Raw genomic sequence first — 25,357 nt, forward strand, 5'->3', positions numbered from 1 at the left:
TTATACATTTTCTTAAAGGGTTAGTTCACCCAAAATTTATATTTCTGTCATCATTTACTCACCCTCATGTCCTTCCAAACCTGTAAGACTTTCGTTCATCTTTGGAACACAAATGAAGATCTTTTTGATGAAATCTGAAAGCTTTCTGTCCCTCCATTGACAGCTATGCAACTACCACTTTGGCGCTTTAAAAAGTTCATTGACTAATCCATATGAATTGAGCAGTTTAGTTAAAATTTTCTGAAGAGACATGATCACTTTATATGATGAACCGATTGAATTTAAGCTTTTATTCACATATAAACATTCATCAACTCACACATCAGTTGTGGAAAACTGAAGCTCAAGCATGTTTGCTTGATGTGCAAGAACCAGTGAGGTTCATTCTCATGTTTCGCAGCACGTTTGAGCTTCAGCAAGAACCAGTGAGGTTCATTCTCGTGTTTCGCAGCACGTTTGATCTTCAGCAAGAACCAATGAGGTTCATTCTTGTGTTTCGCAGCACGTTTGATCTTCAGCAAGAACCAATGAGGTTCATTCTTGTGTTTCGCAGCACGTTTGATCTTCAGCAAGAACCAATGAGGTTCATTCTTGTGTTTCGCAGCACGTTTGATCTTCAGCAAGAACCAATGAGGTTCATTCTTGTGTTTCGCAGCACGTTTGATCTTCAGCAAGAACCAATGAGGTTCATTCTTGTGTTTCGCAGCACGTTTGATCTTCAGCAAGAACCAATGAGGTTCATTCTCATGTGTTACGCAGCACGTTTGATCTTCAGCAAGAACCAATGAGGTTCATTCTTGTGTTTCGCAGCACGTTTGATCTTCAGCAAGAACCAATGAGGTTCATTCTCGTGTTTCGCAGCACGTTTGATCTTCAACAAGAACCAATCAGGTTCATTCTTGTGTTTCGCAGCACGTTTGATCTTCAACAAGAACCAATGAGGTTCATTCTCATGTGTTACGCAGCACGTTTGATCTTCAACAAGAACCAATGAGGTTCATTCTTGTGTTTCGCAGCACGTTTGATCTTCAGCAAGAACCAATGAGGTTCATTCTTGTGTTTCGCAGCACGTTTGATCTTCAGCAAGAACCAATGAGGTTCATTCTCGTGTTTCGCAGCACGTTTGATCTTCAACAAGAACCAATGAGGTTCATTCTTGTGTTTCGCAGCACGTTTGATCTTCAGCAAGAACCAATGAGGTTCATTCTCATGTGTTACGCAGCACGTTTGATCTTCAACAAGAACCAATGAGGTTCATTCTTGTGTTTCGCAGCACGTTTGATCTTCAGCAAGAACCAATGAGGTTCATTCTTGTGTTTCGCAGCACGTTTGATCTTCAACAAGAACCAATGAGGTTCATTCTTGTGTTTCGCAGCACGTTTGATCTTCAGCAAGAACCAATGAGGTTCATTCTCATGTGTTTCGCAGCACGTTTGATCTTCAGCAAGAACCAATGAGGTTCATTCTCATGTGTTACGCAGCACGTTTGATCTTCAGCAAGAACCAATGAGGTTCATTCTTGTGTTTCGCAGCACGTTTGATCTTCAACAAGAACCAATGAGGTTCATTCTTGTGTTTCGCAGCACGTTTGATCTTCAGCAAGAACCAATGAGGTTCATTCTTGTGTTTCGCAGCACGTTTGATCTTCAGCAAGAACCAATGAGGTTCATTCTCGTGTTTCGCAGCACGTTTGATCTTCAACAAGAACCAATGAGGTTCATTCTTGTGTTTCGCAGCACGTTTGATCTTCAACAAGAACCAATGAGGTTCATTCTTGTGTTTCGCAGCACGTTTGATCTTCAACAAGAACCAATGAGGTTCATTCTTGTGTTTCGCAGCACGTTTGATCTTCAGCAAGAACCAATGAGGTTCATTCTCGTGTTTCGCAGCACGTTTGATCTTCAACAAGAACCAATGAGGTTCATTCTCATGTGTTACGCAGCACGTTTGATCTTCAGCAAGAACCAATGAGGTTCATTCTCATGTGTTTCGCAGCACGTTTGATCTTCAACAAGAACCAATGAGGTTCATTCTTGTGTTTCGCAGCACGTTTGATCTTCAACAAGAACCAATGAGGTTCATTCTCGTGTTTCGCAGCACGTTTGATCTTCAACAAGAACCAATGAGGTTCATTCTCATGTGTTACGCAGCACGTTTGATCTTCAACAAGAACCAATGAGGTTCATTCTTGTGTTTCGCAGCACGTTTGATCTTCAGCAAGAACCAATGAGGTTCATTCTTGTGTTTCGCAGCACGTTTGATCTTCAGCAAGAACCAATCAGGTTCATTCTCGTGTTACGCAGCACGTTTGATCTTCAACAAGAACCAATCAGGTTCATTCTCATGTGTTACGCAGCACGTTTGATCTTCAACAAGAACCAATGAGGTTCATTCTTGTGTTTCGCAGCACGTTTGATCTTCAGCAAGAACCAATCAGGTTCATTCTCGTGTTACGCAGCACGTTTGATCTTCAACAAGAACCAATCAGGTTCATTCTCATGTGTTACGCAGCACGTTTGATCTTCAACAAGAACCAATGAGGTTCATTCTCATGTGTTACGCAGCACGTTTGATCTTCAACAAGAACCAATGAGGTTCATTCTTGTGTTTCGCAGCACGTTTGATCTTCAGCAAGAACCAATGAGGTTCATTCTTGTGTTTCGCAGCACGTTTGATCTTCAGCAAGAACCAATCAGGTTCATTCTCGTGTTACGCAGCACGTTTGATCTTCAACAAGAACCAATCAGGTTCATTCTCATGTGTTTCGCAGCACGTTTGATCTTCAGCAAGAACCAATGAGGTTCATTCTTGTGTTTCGCAGCACGTTTGATCTTCAGCAAGAACCAATCAGGTTCATTCTCGTGTTACGCAGCACGTTTGATCTTCAACAAGAACCAATCAGGTTCATTCTCATGTGTTACGCAGCACGTTTGATCTTCAACAAGAACCAATGAGGTTCATTCTCATGTTTCGCAGCACATTTGAGCTTCAGCAAGAACCAATGAGGTTCATTCTTGTGTTTCGCAGCACGTTTGATCTTCAGCAAGAACCAATCAGGTTCATTCTCGTGTTACGCAGCACGTTTGATCTTCAGCAAGAACCAATCAGGTTCATTCTCATGTGTTACGCAGCACATTTGATCTTCAGCAAGAACCAATGAGGTTCATTCTCGTGTTACGCAGCACGTTTGAGCTTCAGCAAGAACCAATGAGGTTCATTCTCGTGTTACGCAGCACGTTTGAGCTTCAGCAAGAACCAATGTGGTTCATTCTCGTGTTAGGGCCTGTTCACATATCGCGTCTTTTGCGCGCGCAAGTTCGTTATTTCAAATGTAGGCGCGCGGTATGCGCGCTCATAATGGAAGCGACGCGGTCGCGGTGCGACGCGCTCGTTTTTTCCAAGCGCGTCCGCGCCGCATCGAGATAAAAACATGTCAACTTTTCAGAATGCCGCAAGTGCACCGCAGGTCACGTGACAAGAACCAACCAATCAGCTTCCTTACCTTTTCTCCTCAGCAGAAAAATGGAGGAGCAGCTCATCATTGCAGTCCAGGGATTTTCTGTGGTGGAAATCCATTGCTGAAATTTCCTTGCTGTATCGGAGAGCGCAGCTGATGGTTGCTTAGCAACGACAGACGCTTCCGGAGCGCAACCACCCGAGCACTTTGGAAAAAGGAGAACGCGGCGCGCCTAGCGTTTTCTATGCGTTTTTAGGCGCGATATGTGAACGCCGCCTTACGCAGCACGTTTGAGCTTCAGCAAGAACCAATGAGGTTCATTCTTGCGCTTCAAGCAGGTTCAGAGCTTCTGTTTATGTTTGCTGATCAATGTTTATACGTGCATAAATGCCTAAATTAAATCTGTTCATCATATAAAGCAATCGAGTCTCTTCAGAAAATGTGGACTAAACCACTCAATTCATATAGATTAGTTTTATGATCTCTTTATGAACTTTCATCGACTTGAGGGTAAGTAAATAATGGGAGAATTTTCATTGTTGGGGGAACTAACCCTTTAAAAAAAACATACTGATCCCAAACTTTTGAACAGTAAGTGTATGAGGAATAATAGTGGTACTTGTCTTGGCAGGTAGAGATCTGATTCAAACAGAGAGTTTTCAGTGGTTAGATAGATTGATATTTTAGAGATAAATGTGCTGCGGTTTCCCCGTCGTAACTCTTGGATAGTATGGTTTTGGATAGAATGGTGGCCCTCACGCTTTGAAGTGTCAGTCATTGTTGCTATGGAGATTCAAACAAAGCAAGTAGTTAAACATCAAGCTCCACCTCCACACCTTTCAGCTGTGACCCTCCCCCAAAACACACACATAAAGGCTCACTCACTCAAGCATTACTAATGCGGCTCTCTGGAGAATTATATAGACTATAAACAGTCACAAATTCGGAGGATCATCGTCATTCTTTTGAACTGCAGTACATCAGGAACCACTTCAAAACGTGCATTGATCAGAAGGTGTGGTCTTTTCAGGTCAGAGTAATAAAAAAAGATTTATGTTTCAAATGACATTTAATAACACTCAGTTTCCACACCCGGAAGGACATTTTATACTTTTGCATTCGTGACATAGGTTTGTTGTTGACATAATATTGTTCTAATGAGATTGACAAATCTTTGATATTTTTCTTTTTATTTAGCTAAGCTATATTTATTTCAATGTGTATAAAGACTGATCTTGCCAAGTCTTTTCTAATAGGATGCTCTGCCTTTCCCGACAGTATCGTCATGATCAGGTGTCAGTAAGGGACACCAGTATCAAGGCACGATTGAGTGCTGCTGTTCCATGTGCTTGAACACTGTCACACCACAACAAACAGTGGTATTTACCTGATGTTGTGCAGTTTTCAAAATTGCATTGGCAAGGGATCGCATTGAACTTAGTCATATGGTGTATGTTTCAGTGCATCCTTAGTTTTATCATTCCAAATAATGCCTAAAACCCACAAAGTTATATCCTACCCATTCTAAGCCTTTTTATTTGGCTATTCACACTCTGGGCCGTATGGCCAATATTTTAATATCATGGTAACTGTATGCAATATCACAACACTTTACAAATGCATAGTGATGCACTGAAATTTCAGCAACTAAAAATAGTCATCTGAAACGGCAAAAAAACATTTTGGAAGGCCGAAATCGTTGGTCAGAACAGTGATGCTTAATTAGCGCTTAGCTGATGCACTTTAAGCATCTATTTCATGTACACAATGTGGATAAGCTACAACAGGTAAACGTCATCAGTGTGGACGCACTTCACTCTGACCAAAAATAATGCTAAAGTAGCAATATATGATATGATGCTGCGTTCACAGCATGTTGTAGCCTAATTACCGTAAATAAAGCTCTGTATGCTTTCAATTCGGTATTGCTGTACTTTTAGCATTATTTCACATCACTGTCACAAATTTTGATTATTTGTATATCCAGATGGAGTCTGATCTAAAATTTGATTTGAATGTCCACATTGTGTATCGCAACTGTTCAGATCTGTTTTGTGTGTCCCGTGCCGCTCTTTTGTTTTTTGGAATATCTGCAATGGTTTTTATGGCAATGATGTTGCATTGGTAGGTATCCGCTAAAAACAACAACACCAACAACCACAACATAGAGGGTTTGCAATACAGATGTTGTCTTATTTCCAACATGACAATGTGTAGCCGCCATGCTGGATTAGGCAGTGGCAGAAACGTAAGAGGCTGGTATGTGGCTTTATTACGTTCTGTCTCAAAACATGCATCCTTTTAATTGACATTTTCTGCTTGTCCGGCACTTTGCAACAACACAACCTCGTTTCTGAAGCGACTTTCAGCATGTTTCCTATAACAATGTCTGACGTTTATGTTTAATGTGACATGAGAAAGTCACATAAACCACAAGAAATCCGATCAGAGCAGTCAGACTTAAACGGATTTCCAGAAATGCGATTGGAATAGGATTTCAAACCACAAATGAATGTAGCTCGAAACATTTAGTGTGGTTTATTTTTTTTGTGTGTTGCTGTTCATACTTGCTAATCTGAACGGATTTCAATCCGATAGGCACAACAGTCGGATTTGCACTAACAGTCTGAACGTAGACTTAGATGTCATACACCGATCGGTCTGCACAGCTCCGCTTCAAGTCAAACATACCTTAAATCCGCAGTGGTAAGTTGGTACAACGGCCATCATATCTCTCAGAAAATTTACTTAAACGTGGATAAAAGTAATTTCAAGTTCTACAAGCACGTGAAGGCTTTTTACAGTTCAGAATTGTTACGGTATTAGGACATGGCGAAAACACTAAAATTCGTTCAACAGACATGTTGAGAGGTGTCTTGTTTCCAAAAAACTTTACCACAACTGCTTTAATTTATCGACAGCATGGCCAGCATACTGAGTTCAATTACACAAATTTAATCAATACATAAATATGTTTTACTTTACTTTTGGTTTGTTTTTCGGCTAAATGAAAATTGTAATTTTGGTTTCATGCTTTCGTTATAAAAAATATTTTTAGTTCATCACTACAAATACAGTACTTTACCGTACTTCACCATGCCTTACAGTGCCACTTAGCTGTTACAAATTCACTGTTAACCATGGCTTCTTTGGGATTATTGCTTTATTAATAGCCAGTGGCCGTGCTGCTTGAAGTGAGTTTTTCAAAATCTGCAATGTGTATAATATGGTATAAATTGTATAGCAGAATCTCTATTTTGTTGTATTCAATTATTTGCATGTAGCATTATTTTCCCAGTTGTCTACAATCCTATGCTGGTCAAACCTATTTTTGGGATTTAACCCAGCAACTGAGAACCACTGTTATATCAGAATCCACTATCCACTGTTTATAATCATTTCTATTCATCCAACTATCTAGAATTCTTTTTGGAGTCTCATACATGTATAGTGTGGTCTCTTGTATGAAATTACATAATTTCTCTGCTTTGTTTAAAAAAGACATGTAAAACAGAAATATGCTTTATTTTGTGTCAGCAAAACAAAAGCAGCTGCTACTTCAGCCATATTTTAGACTTCCGCTAATCTTCACACCTGAGGCACTAATGCAGCCCTGATTATTTCTACACCAAGGCCAGTACCTGGACACGTTATTGCCTGTTTTAAACATTGCCTGTGCTTTATTTGCCCCACAAAAGTCCAGAAGAAAATTGCACAATGCTGATCACTTTGAGGGTTATGCAAAAATCAAAGGCCCCATAATTTTCCTGTGGCCTCCATTTAGAGTCTTGACACATGATAGTTATCTCATAATTCAGATAAGCTGCCCTGATTATTAGGTTAGATCAAATTATTATAATTTGTCATTTTGCAGTCGCTTGTAAATCGAAAAGGCCTTAAAGACATTAATTGCAGGGTCCTCATTGATCATCACGCGATCAAGTCCCTCACTCGAGGGTGAAACGTGCACTGGCTTTTCTCAGTAATTATCTAGTGCTCAAGCTTGGGATTTAACTTTATTATTATGTGCAGTACAAGGCCAGTTACACTACTATTCAAAAGTTTAGGCTTGAAAATTCTTTGAAATGTTTTTGAAAGGATTGTCAGAAATCTTTTGTAATGTAAATGTCTTCCCTGTCAGTTTTGATTAATTTAATGTATGTATCCATGCTAAATTAAATGTATAATTTCTTTAAAAAAAGTCTTAATGAACCCCAAATTTTGAACAGTAGTGCATTTAACCACAAAAAACACCATACATCAGATGCATAAGAAATGTGCATGAACCTAGTGGTTGCTCATGAATTGATTCTTTCTGTTATCAATACAGATCTTTTACCCTGTTTACTCTTGGTATTAACATTGGCCATTGGTGATCCAGTGACAAATGGTCAATCAGCCGAGACTGATTGCACCAGCTAGTAGCATCTCAAATGCTTTCTGACAACTTGTGATGTGATTTGTATGAGCGAGTCTCTGATTTTGGGATTGGATATTGTGCATCATTTATACTTGTAGTGTATGTGCTTTCCCAGATTTTCAAATTGAATAATTATTTTCTCCTAAGTCAAAATTTAACCCTTCTGCAGGATGCAAGACGGGCATTTTGACATATTTTGTGTGTATTTGATCGTTTAAGTGCAGTAAGCCACTCATGTTGGTGCTCGCGACTCACAAGCTGTTTGAGAGGCGGCTTTATGTGTGCGCTACTTACATAGATCAGTGGTGCGCGCGCTTTTGGTGTGAGCTCGAAATCTATGAGAATTAGTAAACTTATGCGCAATATAATTACAAGCACTATTTAACCGGAGCGAATGAGATGAGTGAGTGAGTGAGAGGAGGCGGGTGCGTGTCAATTCGTCGTCAGAAAGAAGAGAGCGAGAACACGCAGCTGATGTTATTGCCTGCACCATTGGCAATAAAACAGACTGCCACGGAACTGGAAAGACATCACGTGAGACTGACCGTCCGGTCGATTGGTTCATCTCTAGTCACGTTTTCATCTACAACAGAATGTGTTTTGAGTGGTTGGTGTACCAATCACCAGGTGTAAACGGAGTCTAAGTCTCACCAGAATAGCATGACTTATTCATGAAGCTAAAAATGACACTTATTGATTGTATTTGGCTTTTAATGGTTTACAAATGATTTTAATGATTTTAAAAATAATCCATCTTATTATATCGATATTCAGAGTTCTGAATGGAGTCCTAAAATCTGGAAATAAGCCAATGTTTTTTTAAATCAGTAATATCTCAGTTGTGATTTTTCTAAGTTTTTACGTGTCGTGAAAAAGGTGGTTGCTATAATGCTAAAAAAATAGCTAAATGGAACTACAGCGGTTGTTGGGACATTAAATGTCATCATGCTGAATGGATAAACTCATCTCATTAGTGCTTTTACAGCCTCGTTGTGGTTTTTATAATCATAAACCTAGTCTAATTCACACTTTTTAACATGAAGATTGAAAGAGTTGACAAAATCTTAATGGTGCTGGTGACGGTGAAGTTGGTTTATAGCCTAGCTTTAGCTTTTTACTCCTGGCGATTGTATTTAGGCTTCAAACTCATAAAAGTTGTTCAGTTTAGAGCTTATTTTCTGGAAAATCCCCTTTTCCAAAAAGTTCACAAAAAGGGAACCAGGTTGATGTTAACTTCTGAGTTGGCCTACAAAAAAATACGTCATCCCTGCACGTCTCTATTCGAAATAATACCTTCATCCTAGGAGTGGGTTGTATGAACAAAATCTCCCAGTATCACTATTTTATATCACATAATGGTTATTTAACTATTTTTTCCTTTTATTTGAAACTATTTCTGTTTATTAACAATTAAACGTCACTTTATGTTGTGTCTTACATCAACCCACGATTTTGGGAAAGGTCCCTCTATATATTTTTGCATGTTTCTTGTTGCTCTCAAATGAAATTAACATAAAGCAGTCCTTCGTGGTACTGTTGCGGTGATATACAGTATGTTCACATTGCCCAAGCTCTCAGTTTGTGCATAAATGATACATGTGCTGTAGGGTAAACGTTGCTGTTTGACAGGTCTCCAGGTCTACTTATTTCCTTCCGCCCTCATAAAGTCAGTACTATTGCTATTGTTCATTACTATATAAAAGCAGGTGTCAGAAATAGAGGTTTCCGTGATCATTTCAGCTGGGAGGAAATCTATATTTAATCTTTCTGCTTGTCACACATGTTCAGCAAAGTGTTTCAGGGCCTATGAGTGATGAAACAGCTTCCCCTTTTAAATTGTTGCTGGCATTGCTCTTTGTGCTGTTGTGCACTTTATGAAATAGAACATTATGTAAGGACACCAGAAGAGCCACACCTCAAGGTGGGAAGTCCAGTTTCTCCTTTGATGTTCTGATGGGTGTAGATGAACTCCGTGCATTGCCAAGTATTTGAGGTATAAGCTTGTAAAGGTATATATCAGCTTACAGCACAGGTGTATTGTAGTGAAATGTTAGACAACTTAAAGGCAGTTTCGCTGCCTTAATGCATTCAGGTTCAACTGGGTGTTTCTGTCTCATTCCATGGAGAAGAATGCTACAGTTGACCCTCACAGCAAAAACTTTTTCTTAATTTTATTGGTCTCATAAACTAATTGCATGGAATAATTATATTTAAATGCATTGGAGAACTTGTCACAAATTTTTATCTGCCTAATTCACAATGTGTATACACACTTTGTTCTTAAACTCATTCTTATGTTAAGGAATTTGGAGTATTATGAATGAGCGAATGCTTGCCCAAGGTTATCAATTTGCATGTACATATTTAGATTTAGATACATGTTTAGAAGAAATTATTTTCCCCTGTAAAATACAATACATTTTAGTGCTAAGTAATTAACGATTTCATGCTTAAATTCATGCATATTATGCACGGTTAGTAATTGAGATTCCTTGTGTTGTTTTCCAGTAAAATATCTAAACAGACTTAAAGGAAGAGGCATTTAATTAGGAACCAAAATATTGTAAGTTTAAACTTTTAGATGTGTTCCTGAATTAAAGCTAGGTTATGCAATGTTTTTCATAAACACTTTTTGTTATACTGTTTGAAACTCTTCACATCCTGATAGCAATAAAAAATAGAAGTGGTCTAAATATTAAAACATGTACATAGGCTATATCTTCTGTGGAAGTCTCAGGACCAAAAATGTTCGTCCAATCATTGCATTCGGTCCGAATGTAATAATAGGATGTAATACTTTGCTCGCGCAGACATCATATCGTGTTCATCAGCGTGTTCCATGAGGCTATGCAGCGTTGTAGACAGACACCGGGCCTGTCCAAATACCCACACTTGCAGTCTTGGCCACTTGAGAGTTGGTGCGCGTAACGGGAAGTAAGTGCGTATAACTTTCCCAGGTCAGTGCCCTTAACGCACACTAAACCCACGCTGGCTGGATCCCAAATGGCACACTTCATGTGGATTCGTGATCTCGTGGCCTTAAATTGCGCATGCTCGCCAAGTGTACGAGTCCGTACAGTGTCCCATTCGGCATTTCAGCACTCAGAAGTGTGCTCGCGAGCGCCGCCTTTGTGCCCTCAATGCAGACTACGGCGAACCCCCACTTTCGCATCCTCCACACGGGTTACCTACCCAGGAATCATTGCGAGCGCCCAATAAGATAAATGAGGGGAGGAGTTTCGTGGCTGTTTGACTTTCGGTGGCATGATGTCATCAAGCCTGTCCCAAAATACACTCTCGCGTGCCCTTGTGGACTCGAGGCCAGCGCCCCTTAGGTCTGCACTTCCTGACGTCACCAAGAAGGTCCACAAGGCCGGAGTGTGCCATTTGGGATCCAGCCACTATTGGAGCGGTATTTGAGACTAAGCATATCCCATCATGCATCATGTTCATGAACTCGTGTGCCCCGAAATCGCGAGATGTTGAGAAAAACATTTCACTTTAAGTTAAATTAATTAGATATAACATATAATTTGGTAGTAAAACATAGTGTTGCACAACATTTGCAACTGCTTTTTATCTTTTAATTAGAAGCACCACAATTACTAAATAGTGCCGTCTGTTACTACTACTGAACAGACATTTTGAAGTTTATTTTAAAATGTAAAGTATTGAAAATCAAAACAAAGCTCTGTAAACACTTGCGGTTTCACAACACTGTAAGTGTGTCCTACAGGTAATCAAAAGTTGCTGTCTTCACACCCACTCGAACACTTAGGCTAAATACAGGAAATGCATCATTTAAGGAGACAAGTGGTCAGGAACAAAGACTGCAAGCCTACTGTCTCATTTCACCCTCTGTAGGTTGCATTTGTCGCCCGCATACGTCATTGAGGCTGCCTCATTTCAGTAACCATTACATTCCAGAGACATAAAATGGTTACTTTTCTGAAATTAGATATCTTTGATGAAGTATACGGCCGACAAATAGCTTTCGAAATGAGACAGACAGTCACCGAACATAGCAAACATACAGCAGCCACTTTTACAGTTCCTCCTGAACCAAAACAACGAGCTTATGCTGCGTTCACGCCTTGTCGTAAATATTGTAATTACGAGATGACAACCTGTGACGTTCTACTCTGAGCTGTTCACATCCTCAGACTCGGATTTATGCGTTACTATGTCAACATTATCATTGTCTTAATTTATCTGCAGCAGTCAGGTAGTACAAGTCCGAGCTCTGTAAGGTATTTACGTTCATTATAATTGTAATGTTATGTGCTTTGAGACATGAGGTAATTTAATGCCGTCTCTCTCTCATGACGGTTTGCAGACTCTGCTCTGGCTGTGCGTGTTCATGTTTTTTAGAGAGCGTTCTGAAGGGAGGGTGGGATCTTTTGCTTTCAAAGCTAGCTTGCTACTTGCTAGCCCCGCGAAATTCCCTACCCTAGCTTTAAAGTGCTGCTTACCGTATTGGAAAAATATTTGTTCATGTTTTTAAGATAAACCTCACTAAATTTTGTTAGTTTTATACTTACAACAAGACTAAACAGCAATCTGTCGATTCAGTACGAAAATGAAACTTTATTCAAGATGAATTTTCTAAAGACGTACCCAATTTTGCTCCTCAAGTAAATGCATTTTGATATATTTTCTACTTGAAAACAAGTATACAGAAAAATCAAGTGATTTGCAGAATGAGATGTTAAAGGTAAAAAGTGTGCGTACAGTGACTCTACTCTTTCTTTTGGTTGTTGGAAGAGAGAAGGTAGAGCAAACTGAGCGCTGGAGAAGAGGATTAGGATGGGTATTATTAGATTCATCTGTTTATCCTTTCACCTGATCCACCTTAAATCTAACAGCGCTGTTTTTATTTACCAGTGTGCACTGAAAATGCATTAAAAGAATGGATGGCCAATGGATTGCACATCAGCTTGTGGGTTTCTTTGGTTCCACCCCAAAAAACGAAACAAAAAAGATAGTTAGCATGAAGAAAATTAAGCCTATTCTTAGGAACATAACAATTTATTTTAATTTATTGTGGCATTATATTAATGAAAATTAAGCACATAACTCATGATTACAGAAACACATCAGGGCATTTTTGTAGGTCAGAATATAATTTCTTTCTTTTGATTTTTTTGTTTTTTTTGTTTAAGTGAATTATGACCAGATCATTGTCTTGACATGTTTCGTGAGATTCACCCATGAATTTGGTGTTCCCGTAAACATGTAAACGCATCACTTTTCTGCTAATTGCAGGCCTGAGAATTAGCAGTGTATTTTAACATGTCTTGCTCTCACTGAGTCTGATGGTGTGACTCACACTCATGAATATTTTTTCGGCCTTAAGTGCTATTTAACAAACAGCTGTTGTACTCTCAGTAGAGGTGCTAATTTAAATTTTTTCCACATTTGCTGAGGGTATTTTCATGCTTAAACCTATCGAGTCATAAACCTCCTTTTATTATTGGGCCCAAAGAAGAATCAGTATTGTGGTTGATTGATAATCTACTGTTCGTTTGCATTGACCTCATACTGTTTTTTTTGTGTGTGTGTATCTTTTCAGTGTCCAGAGTCATGAAACTTAGTCCTTGTCAAGCCCCGTTATATGTAAGTATCCTCCATGCTTATTTTTCATTCCTCTTTATTTGCTCAGTCAAATCAGTTTGAAGTGTTAGCCAGCTGCAATTTCAGCAAATGTTATCATATCTCAGACTCACACAGGCGCTAGACACAAGAAAGTTTCATTAAAATGTCTAGTGTCTAGAATTGACTCGTTTAAACTAGAGTTGCATGAAGCTCTAGAGACACGTTTTTGCTGGAAGTTGAACTTAGTGTTTTCAGCAATGGCTGTCACAATGGAGACAATGCAAAAGAAGCGAGGCACAAGCGCAGTGGTCAAACGTTTCTGTCTAGCGCATGTTTGTTGGCCACGTTCACACAGCAGCAGAATACAGTTGTCAGTCCTATATCGTTACGTTCACTCACAGTTCGGTTATTTACGGGAGTGACAACCGCATTATGTAACTGAACTTTCACCCGGAAAATTTGGATCTGGAAAAGTCAATAAAATTCTCATTCAGGAGACTGGTGGTGACCCCAGTTTGAATTCTTCCCTGGGAATATGACTGTCAGCACCTTACAAGAACAGAAAATGAGTAGAGCAATGGGAAGGATGTATGACTGATATTGTGTTACTATCACAAGAAGCCCATCTCACGTAGGAGTACAGTCAACAAAGAGAAGGGATTTTCCCTCCTGTGCTGTGAAATCTGATGAGGGTTCAAAGACACTTATCTTTGTGTTAACGTCTGTAATTAACTGTTGAAACGATATTAGATTATCCAGAAGACTGAGATAAATGGACACAATGGTGATAGTGATAGAGGATGGATTAGGCTGGTTTTGAGTACAGGAGGGTGTGTGACACCCCTTATTGTGTCTTTATTCCCATAGACATCTTTCCTCTCCTGAAATAATTTCAGAAGTCAGTATGGGGCTCAGATTTCTCCAATTCTACCCGATTGTCAATCATGCCATATACAGCCTCCAAACTCGAAACTCGAATATATCCTTTCTGTCGCTTTAACGCATTATGAGCAAGAACTTTACCATGAAACCAATGTTCTTTAATGGTTCTTTGTAGGACTTTAAGTTCAGCATAATCACTTCATTGGGTTCTTGAGTCGATTATATTATGGTTCTTTATAGATTTATGCTCTTAAATGTTTTTGAGAGAAAGTCCTTAGTTTTATTATTGATTCTTAAGATTGGCACATTGACTTCTGCATTCTTCAAAGCACCATTGTAATTGTTTTTCATTGTTAAAGTGATTTTTTTTTTTATTCAAATGAGACTTTTATTTTTTCATAGTTAAGGTCATATACACTTTATTTAAATGTTTGGGGTCGTAAGATTTTATATTGTTTTTGAAAGAAGTATCATATGCTCACCAAGGCTCCATTCATTTGGTCAAAATAATATGGTAAAAACAGCAATATTTTTAAATATTATAATAAAATTAAATTTATTCCTGTGATACCAAAGCTAAATCATCATTACTTACTTCAGAAATCATTCAAATAGGCTGATTTGATGCTCAAGTAACATTTATTATTATTATTATAATCAATGTTGAAAACAGTTTTTTTAGAAACTGTCATGTACTTTTTTTCCCCCCAGGATTCTTTGAAAAATAGAAAGTTCAAAAGAATATTTTTACTGTTACTAACATCTTTACTGTCACTTTTGGTCAATATAATGTGTACTTGCTGAATAGAAGTATGCTTCATTTTTTTCTTTATTCAATGTCATATTTTCATATACAATTGTCTTGTTTATACATTATTATTCTAATAGGAAATGTGATAAAATCCCAGTTTAAATGAATCATAGCCTTTGCAGTGGTGGTTCCATTGGCTACTGTGCAGAACAGTGAGCATATTGTTTGAATTTTAAGTATAGATGCATTTTTTTTCAGTGTATTAATCTGTGAAAGTGTGATGGGAGGAGACAAGCCTCTCACCTAGAACCTAGGCGTGTGCTGTTAAATTCAAAGTGCTATCTGTGTTAATCTGTGCAGACCAGCACGTGTGTGATATCCTGTTGCAACCACAACTTCAGTTATTTCTCATTGCGTTTGACTTTGAGTTCTTGTGTTAACAATTTATGAAAGCTTCCTTTTAAAAGAAAGAATAGCAAATTCCATTTAAAAGCAAATTTCACACTCATACAGTGCTCGTGTCTAATAAATCATGTACATTTTTTATGATCAATTTGGCTGAAAATGCACATTATTAACAGGTTCATTCAAGTGACTTCTAATATGTGATGGATTGGATCATTTTAGCATTGTGCTTTTTGGACGACAATATATTTAGTTATTATTCATAAGCACATAATCTTGTATTTCAAACTTCTCTGTTTTTCTGTGGCAGGGCAAGTGTGTGCTAACAGTTCAGCTTTGCGATGAGGCGCTCCGTGAAGGAGAACAGGGGGAGGTGCAGTTCTTCCTGTTGTTCACTGGCTCCTCTCAGAGACATCTAACCAGCACACTGAAGCTCAACCATGGCACCCTTCAGGCTGTGTGTCCAGGTGAGCGCATTATTGGGCCCGTAGATCTGCGACGTCATAGTCAACTGCATCCCAACTGCATCCTTTGACCTTTTGTCGGCTGACAAAAAAGTTTGTGAATCCCTGTGTCATGTAGAGTGTTGTTGAGAGGCTTGAGAGAAGCTTAGGAAGGCTCAGTACAAAGGAGTGGTTTTCAAAATGCTAGTTGTGGTTTATTTTAGAAGCAGCATTTCTTAATGTGCAGTCCACAAAGTACAAAAAAAATAAAATAAAAATAACAACATAATGTAACAGATACTGGTGCTAAAAAACAAAAGAAAAATGCTGTGAGCAGCAAAACTGGCACCGAACAATGCCTAGTGGCACATCCACAAAATATCAATATGTCTCACTTCAGACAGGTTCAAACGTTTGCACAGTATATACAAGAGGCAACCTCTCAAACATGCTCGGACAATGGTTTAAATATACAGGTTTCCCGCCAAACACTAGTGGGACGAACCATTGTCACGGGGTGGAACCTTTCCCCGTGACACTCAACACTCAATTACACAGCAAAACATTGGCACCTAAATAATCAAGAACTCATTTCTGACATGCAATAATCATAATACAAACATGCATAACATACAAACACACATTCAAACATTTAACACCTCATTGCTCTTATGTCTCTTTCCCTCTTAAAGGAGAACTCCGGTCAATTTTAACATTGAGCTCATTTTTTTTGTAAATTTGGAGTGCTGTCAGTACAGAGAACAACGACAAAAATCGGTGTTGCCTACACCGTGTTATCCTCTTTTTAAAATTTGCACCCTGTTGACTTAAATGGGGCAAGTTTTAAACCTGCTTTTAGCCTCTTAACATCCTTGATGTGTCATTACAAGTGCACAGCCAATGTGAGTGATTCCTTCAGAGTCAACACGCGGTGAATCTGACTGCAGTAGATGTGCAAGATATGAATAAAAATGATGTTAATTCAGCCAGCGCACATACCTGTATTTACATCCTGTTTTCGGTTGAAGTCCACAGTAGTAGATTGTCGAGTTTGGGCGCATGATCGTACGTACTAAACCAATCGACTACTGTGGACTTCAACCAAAAACAGGATGTAAATACAGGTATGTGCGCTGGCTGAATAAACATCATTTTTATACATTTCTTTCACATCTACTGCAGTCAGATTCACCTGCGTTCACTCTAAAAGAATCACTCACATGGCTGGGCACTTGTAATGACACATCAAGGATGTTAAGAGGCTAAAAGCAGGTTTAAAACTTGCCCCATTTAAGTCAACAGGGTGCAAATTTTAAAAAGAGGATAACACGGTGTAGGCAACACCGATTTTTGTCGTTGTTCTCTGTACCGACAGCACTCCAAATTTACAAAAAAATTAGCTCAATGTTAAAATTGACCGGAGTTCTCCTTTAACAAAATGGTACTTTCTGGCTAGCACTAGGCGAGCATATCAGGCCTGTCCAATAGCAGAAAAAACAAAAACAAACTTGTCAGCCAATAATAAATATGGTGCTGATATATTATGTGTCTCTGCTTACTCTAAATGGCTGCAAGGTCAAAGTTTTAAAAACACTTTACATGAAAATCAGGCTACTTTTCTCTGCATAAACTGGGACACGCTAAATTATTTTAGCATTGAAAAATGATACTCACCAAATTTCAGGTCGATTACAGAAAATAAGTTTCACATTAACTTATTGCCAGATATTAAAGTTGAGGAATGTGTTTGTTCTGGGTATCACTGTGAGATCTAGTGATGAATGTTTAACTGTCTATGTTCTTCTGACTGTGTATTTTGGGACTTTTTGCCTTTTTTTTTTTTTTTGTTTACTCAGTTGGGGGAAGATGGATTGGGTGAACATGCTGCCCTCTGTCCTTTTTCTAAGAAATCACTATTTGCTGAGAAACATGAGCACCTCTCTGTACTTACGTTTCTCATGTGCATATGTGACCCTGGATCACAAAACCATTCACAAATCGCACGGGTATATTTGTGGCAATAGCCAAAAATACATTGAATGGGTCAAAATTATCGATTTTTCTCTCTTATGCCAAAAAATAAGATATTATATTAGATAGGATATTAAGTAAAGATCATGTTCCATGAAGATGTTTTGTAAATTCCCTACCGTAAACATAAACATACCGAGCATAAATGGACAACTTTAAAGGCGATTTTCTCAATGTTTCGATTTTTTTGCACCCTCAGATTCCAGATTTTCAATATGATGTATAAAGCTCAATTTAAAAAAATTGACCCATGTGACTGGTTTTGTGGTCCAGGGTCACATATAGATAATCTGGTTTTTAAGATGTATTTTACCATCAAAGCTCACATTATATGAATTAATCCTAATGTAAGTTCTCAATGCGGAAAGCTTTTGGCTGCACGAGGTAGCAGCACTTGGTCCTGTCAACAAAACATGTTTGCTTGCTGACCGGATCCTCTTAAGGGATTGAGTCAAACTGAAAATGGTGTATTTCATCCCCATAGAAAGACTTCAGTGGAGAAAATTGATCTTCTGTGTTTGTAGCATACATTTAGGCATACCTATTAGCCTGTTATCTCGTTATAGGATGCTATTATTATTTATTTTTTTACTGATATGCGTTTTTATTGTCTTTTCGGGCTGTTTGGCGGCTAAAACAAACCCTCTCACTATAGAGATGCTCACTCAGCTTGAATGAACGGAGTTGAGTGCAGCAATGCTTAGTCTTCTTGTGTTTCAGTCATTCTGTTCAGTGTCAGGTGTAATGCCTCAGCAGTCAGTGAAGGGATGATCCGCTGATGGAGGGAGATTACTGGGAGAAACTGTAGGCCTGTTTGGCACTTGTGAATCCAGTTATAGTGTTTATGTTTGGCCTGTTTTCAATATGAGATCAAAATGGACCTTTTACTTTATAGTTATACAGTAGTCAACATCTGAAGTGGATCAAAAAAAGTTTATCAAAGTTGTCCTAAGACAAGAACGGGTATTGGTCAAAATTCATGTATGACTTTGATGAAAGGTTTTGATCCACTTAAAATGTTGACTTCTGTACTAGATCTTAACTGACACAGTTTATCAGTCGACAATATTCCTAAAAAAAGTCCTATTTTGCCATTTTAAAGGTTCCTAATGTCTTCTACAATTGGTTTACATGCATCCAAGGTCAAGGTCAGTTTTGTCAGATAGTTGAGGTATTATAAAGTCTTGTGCATTACAAACAGCAGTAATTTTGCATGGCATTATTTTTATTTTAAGCATTATATTAATTATTTTATGTTAGTGTGAATGTTATTTTAGTAACTATTCAGAGGTTGGTATACACATAACAGAAGTCCAGACCACTAGGAGGATGTTTGGAATTCTTGGGAATGTTGTTGCACATAAATATTGGTTTGTCTCTTTTCCCAGGAGGTTGACCATGTGCCTCTTTGTGTGGAGAGACCTGGCTGTCATTTTTATATGTACCACAGGCTTCAGCCACAGTAATTATTCTCCTAGTATGAGCTGTCACTGCAGTAAATACTCATTGTTTTTATAACCGCCAGGAATGAGATATTGCATTTACTAGTTGGATAAATTACTCTAATTTAACAGTAAATTGTGCAAACAAACCAGACGTGAGTTGTATGCCTGTACTGACAGTTGTACCCAACCTGAAAATCGTATTTATTTATTTATTTATATTTATGCGCATGTCAGCTAAGTGACTCAAATGTCTGATAATGACACCATTTTTGCTGTGCTTTCCCCCCTCCATATCCTTTTGACTTTTCACATTATTAGTCATCAACATCAGTTATCTGTCATGAATGTGTTTGATTGATGTCATGATGTGATCTTTGCCTCTCTGTACAGCTCATAACTGCTGTGAGTCAGTGCTGGTCACCCTGTGCTCAGCGGGACGGGACGGTTACGTTCATCCTCTGGCCACCGAGCATCTGCACTTCATGCAGGACCTGGCCTTTGACATGGCCCAGTTCCTGGTGAGTACGGTGGGGCAGACGGACATACTGGAAGAGGCTCTGCTACTGGACGAGCATCAGATCCCGCTGCAGGAGTGCGAAAAGCTGGACCAGAGTCTGTCCCTGGCCCTCAGACATCTCACGCTGCCCCCTGGCTGGAGCCTGCTAGGGAACAACACACGTGAGTGCAGCTTAATGGAGGCTAGTTGTTAGATCTGGTTCAAATAGGGTTGTAGGTTCAATCCATGAAGTATTATTGTCTGATACACAATGAGCAAAGACTATAAGTATTAAGGCAAGTAGTCATTAAAAAGAGCTCAAATTATCATCATATTTTGTCCTTTAACTGATCATGACAAAGAAAATTTGGGTGTTTAGGTCAGAGGACTGTTTATGTAACTTGCAGCCCTTTGCATTCGTTGCAGTTTTGATTTCATAAGCTAAGTTGTTTTAAGAAGTTGTCTGTGTACATCATCCAATAGGAGATTATCTACATTATAAAATGGGAGGATTGTCTCAGCAATAGTTGATGTGGTCCTGTAGGGGGCATCTAAGCATTAGCATTGGTGTAGTTCATCAGGCTTATTCTTGATTTGTTTACAAAACCAATAAAAAAATACAATTTACTGCCATATTTAATATAAACTTTTATGTGTTATAATATATTATGTATTATTATATCAAAATCTAAACTGCTACATTTTGCAGAGCTTTTAATTCTTTGTTATTCTTGGCCTTGACTTATAATGTCTCTATTTTCTCATTTTATCTGGTTCCTTTTAGTTTCATTACATGTGTACACTCCTGGCAAGTACATAAAATAAAATAAAATAGCAAAATATTTAGTGGTCTTTTAATGGTCTTAACCATTTTAATCACAAATCACTGGTCAGGGAATTAGGAAGAATTGCACAAATACTGTAGATGAAGTAACTTAGCACGGAATAGCCTTCCCCAACTTGCAGACAGCTTTCTACAGGAAGAAGAGTCAGTGTTGTTCCACTTCTTCTTGAGTAGTTGAAAAATATCTCCCAGTTCGTTTGTGTTTAATATGAGACCAAATATTCACTAAAGGGTTCAAATCTAGACTCTGAGCAGGCTAAACATGAGCCTGGTGGACTTGTTCTCAAGCCACTTCTTGTTTGTCTTTGCAATTTGGACAGGAGCGTTTAAAAATAGCATCTGATCATTCTTTTTTAGATGAGAAATGTTCATTTGTGGGAAGCAATATTCTCCTGTACTCCTAAGCATTAAATGACTTTTCCCAGTAAAATAGCTCAACAATACCAGCAGCTAAAAAAGCTTCCCACACAATGACACTCTTCCTCCATGCTTTACAATGGTAGAGATGCATTTATTATTATATTTCTCAACATGCAACTCGTGTTTCATTGTGATTCATCACTCCACACACAACTTCCCATATTCTTCCAAATACTTCATTCTGTCTTTGATGTTTTTCTGAGACAACAATAGCTTTTTAAGTTGTGGATTTGCTTAAATTTTGCTAATTTCCTGATCAATAATTTGTGGTTAAGACAATTAAAAGCTTAGTGTTTAGCCATTTTTGGGCTTGATCCATTTTTTTCCAAGCAATGTAGAAGAGAATGTACTGGATGATATTCTCGAGCACGGATCAGCAGCCAAATAAACGTCCCTAAATGGCATTCCAGATCAGGTTCCAAGTAATCAGAAGAGTTCCTTTGAGTTCACAGCGGTCACATGACCGTTGACAGGTCAGTTACAGTTTGACGTTAATTACAACTGCCAGATCTTTTTAAATATTTAATTAACTGCCATTGTTTTGGCCTGGTTCTTCTCTGCTGAATCACAGTACAAGACAGTCCTTGTCTTAAACTTGTCTGATGGGTTTTTATTATGCTTAAAAATGTTGCTGCTTTCATTTTTCTGTAATAAGCACCACTTTGGTTTGATATTTTGTAATTTAATAATAATAATAATTAATAAGCCCTAATGGGGTTTATGTGCTGTATATTGCTGTATTAGTCACTTTTTTATTTATTGTAAAAATACAGAAAGTTTAATGTTAGGTTTAGTGTTATCAAAAATATTGATATTTCGATACATATTGATACGAGTATTGCGCATAATTTTACTCATTCCTGCAGCTTTCATGCACCTGCTCAAAAGCTCACACACGTAAAGCCACCTCTCAAACAGAGTGTGAATGCCGTGTTGAGCTCTTTTTCGTGACTTATTGCGCTTAAATGGTCAAATACACACAAACTTTCGTCAAAATGCCGGTTTGGCAGGTATTCAGGTAAACACAGACAGTTTTGGAACATAATAGTTGAGAAAGAAAACGCATGTTGTGTAACAGTATATTGTATCCGTGCATAAGCTCTTAAAGTGACAGCAGCCTAATAAACCTGCTCTGTCATGTTGATCAGAGAACAAAAGACAAAGAAAATCACTCTCTGCTCTTGACTGAATACCTTTGGTAACTTTAATTGTATGCAAATTAATCTGTATTTAATTTTTACAATGGAGACTATCCAGTGTTATTTTACATTTGATAACTTTATTTAAAAAAAACCTTAAAGCCATGTTTATTTCATTTGTCTCTTTATTCTATTGTATTTACTTGTGCTATTGTTTGCTATTTGTTGTTATTATATTACTGACGGTTTACTTTAGTTCAAAGTTTCGAATAATGCCTCTATGGGCTGTAAGATATTTTAACAAAATTACCCAAATTATCAACAAAAAAAATTATGAGATAATAATAAAAAAATATATATTGAAGTTTTCCCTGTGGTATCAAAAATGGTATAGAATATCGGTATTTTTCAAGGTATCGTATCAAAGTTAGAAATTCCAGTATCATGACAACATTAGGTTATAGTATTTATTACTAGCTGTATATTAAAACAATTTAAGTATATGGAATGTCCTTATTTGCATAGCTAAGTAAAGTGTGTGTGTCAAAACACTTCAAATAAAGTTATTGGTTATTATTGATATGCTTTTGATATATATATATATATATATATATATATATATATATATATATATATATATATATATATATATATATCAGGGCTCGCAAAATTTCAAAATCGCTGGTAGCCCTTCGGGCAGGCACTCTTCAGATTTTGGTAGCCCGAAATGAATTTGACTAGCCCAGATAAAAAGTCAATTTTATTAATCTAGAATATTGGTTAGGAGTCAAAACAATGAATCAAAAACTTTTTCAAAACACAAAATATCAACAAATATGCATCTGGTTCTAACTGAACTGAAAGGTGTGTGGCCAGTATGGAACATGAATCAGTCTGTGTCTGTGGCTCAGCCCCCAATGAGGGTATGATAAAATAAAAAAGTAACACTTTAGTTTAGGGTCTAATGCTCACTATTAAGTTTCATTAACATGCAGATGGCAGGGTTTTATCATCACGGAGGTCCCGAATGTGAGGTAGGCTAGTGAGGGGGGTTCAGGGGCACCCCCGAGAAAATGTTGATTTCTCTGATCTACATATGTGCATTTTAAGATGTTTTGAGGGCCAAAAAAATTGGATAACAATAGCTTTAAATCCATGTAAGAGGGCAGCTGATTATTTTTCTCTCCTCATCAGCATCACACTCCTATTCTCTTTGTTTTTCTCTTGCTCTGTCTCTTCCCCTCCTAAAGCTGAGCTTTGACTGATATAGGTATATATTAGGTATATACTGATATATTTTCATTTTTGTCTGTCAGTGAAGTAAACTTAGGGTCAACTGATAGGTTGATTTATGAATCATTTTCTCAGACGCATTAATTTACTGAAAGCTACTAGGAAAGCTAGGTAGCCTAACTAAGTTTATTAAATTCATTCACAGTATGTACACATTTATTATTGATCTTATTCCTAATAAAGGGCTTTATAATCAAATAGGTCCTACATTTAAGGTTATTAGGGGGTTCAAATTTTTTATTTCTCTGATATGTCCATTTCAAGACGTTTGAAGGCCAAAAAAGGATAAGAAATAGCTTTAAAACAATGTCAGTGGGCAGTAGATTGTGTCAATACCTGCTCTCACTTCTTATCCATCACTCTTTCTTTTTCTCTCAGTCTCCTCATCTTGCCCTGTCTCTTCCCCTCCTAAAGCTGAAGTTTTTTAATTTACTGAAGGCTACAAATTGCATATTAATTCTCAACATGTACACATTCAGTATTAATCTTGTGCCTAACATGAAAACGGATTTGTTAATGCTAATGTCCCCTCACAATGACAGTAAACTAATTATTAGTCACATTACATAGGCCTATTTTCAGTTCAAAATGGCGAGATTCGACAAAAGTATATTCATTTGTCTGATTAATTTTGTCATTCGTTTTACATTTATGACCTAAAAAAGCTGTCAAATATGAAATGTTTAGTTTAGCTACTTACATCTTATCTCGCACTTGGCCGTAAACTGAAGCGTCGAGTCGCTCTGCTCAAATTCGCGCTCTGCAGCTTCTTGTGAACATAAAGCCCGCCTACTTTGATTTGATTGGTCATCTCAAATATTCTGACATTGACAGACCAATGAGACTCAAATTAACACACACACACACACACACACACACACCCCTTTCTGACGTGCGCTCTCTGGCTCTGCTCTGCGCCGCTGCGGATTGAAGATGAAGAACGCGCTGAATCTGATTAAATAACAAAACTGAAGCGAACACTATTTCAGATAGCCCGTCGGGCAGGCTGGTTATGCATTTTGGTAGCCCGACTGGAAAACACAATAGCCCCGGGACGTCGGGCAGGCGATTTTGCGAGCCCTGTATATATATATATATTATACACTCACCTAAAGGATTATTAGGAACACCTGTTCAATTTCTCATTAATGCAATTATCTAATCAACCAATCACATGCCAGTTGCTTCAATGCATTTAGGGGTGTGTTCCTGGTCAAGACAATCTCCTGAACTCCAAACTGAATGTCAGAATGGGAAAGAAAGGTGATTTAAGCAATTTTGAGCGTGGCATGGTTGTTGGTGCCAGACGGGCCGGTCTGAGTATTTCACAATCTGCTCAGTTACTGGGATTTTCACGCACAACCATTTCTAGAGTTTACAAAGAATGGTGTGAAAAGGGAAAAACATCCAGTATGCGGCAGATTCAAGCTGATAGAAGAGCAACTTTGACTGAAATAACCACTCGTTACAACCGAGGTATGCAGCAAAGCATTTGTGAAGCCACAACACGCACAACCTTGAGGCGGATGGGCTACAACAGCAGAAGACCCCACCGGGTACCACTCATCTCCACTACAAATAGGAAAAAGAGGCTACAATTTGCACGAGCTCACCAAAATTGGACAGTTGAAGACTGGAAAAATGTTGCCTGGTCTGATGAGTCTCGATTTCTGTTGAGACATTCAGATGGTAGAGTCAGAATTTGGCGTAAACAGAATGAGAACATAGATCCATCA

The 25,357-nt window shown here is 38.1% G+C and overlaps 1 protein-coding gene across 5 annotated transcripts in view; it reads left to right on the forward strand.

Annotated features, from left to right (window-relative positions):
* Window positions 1–25,357, forward strand: part of LOC307155888 (A-kinase anchoring protein 13) — a 77,987-nt gene that overhangs the window by 2,426 nt on the left and 50,204 nt on the right. For all 5 annotated transcript variants that reach the window (XM_079866879.1, XM_079866880.1, XM_079866881.1 and 2 more), the window contains exons 2-4: window positions 13,450–13,493; window positions 15,821–15,977; window positions 19,820–20,107. In XM_079866879.1, coding sequence (XP_079723005.1) covers window positions 13,461–13,493; window positions 15,821–15,977; window positions 19,820–20,107 — 478 coding nt within the window. In that variant the 5' untranslated portion in view covers window positions 13,450–13,460. The remainder of the gene's footprint in view (window positions 1–13,449; window positions 13,494–15,820; window positions 15,978–19,819; window positions 20,108–25,357) is intronic.

This window comes from Squalius cephalus, assembly GCF_949319135.1.
Source record: "Squalius cephalus genome assembly, chromosome: 3".
NCBI classification, from domain to species: Eukaryota; Metazoa; Chordata; class Actinopteri; order Cypriniformes; family Leuciscidae; genus Squalius; species Squalius cephalus.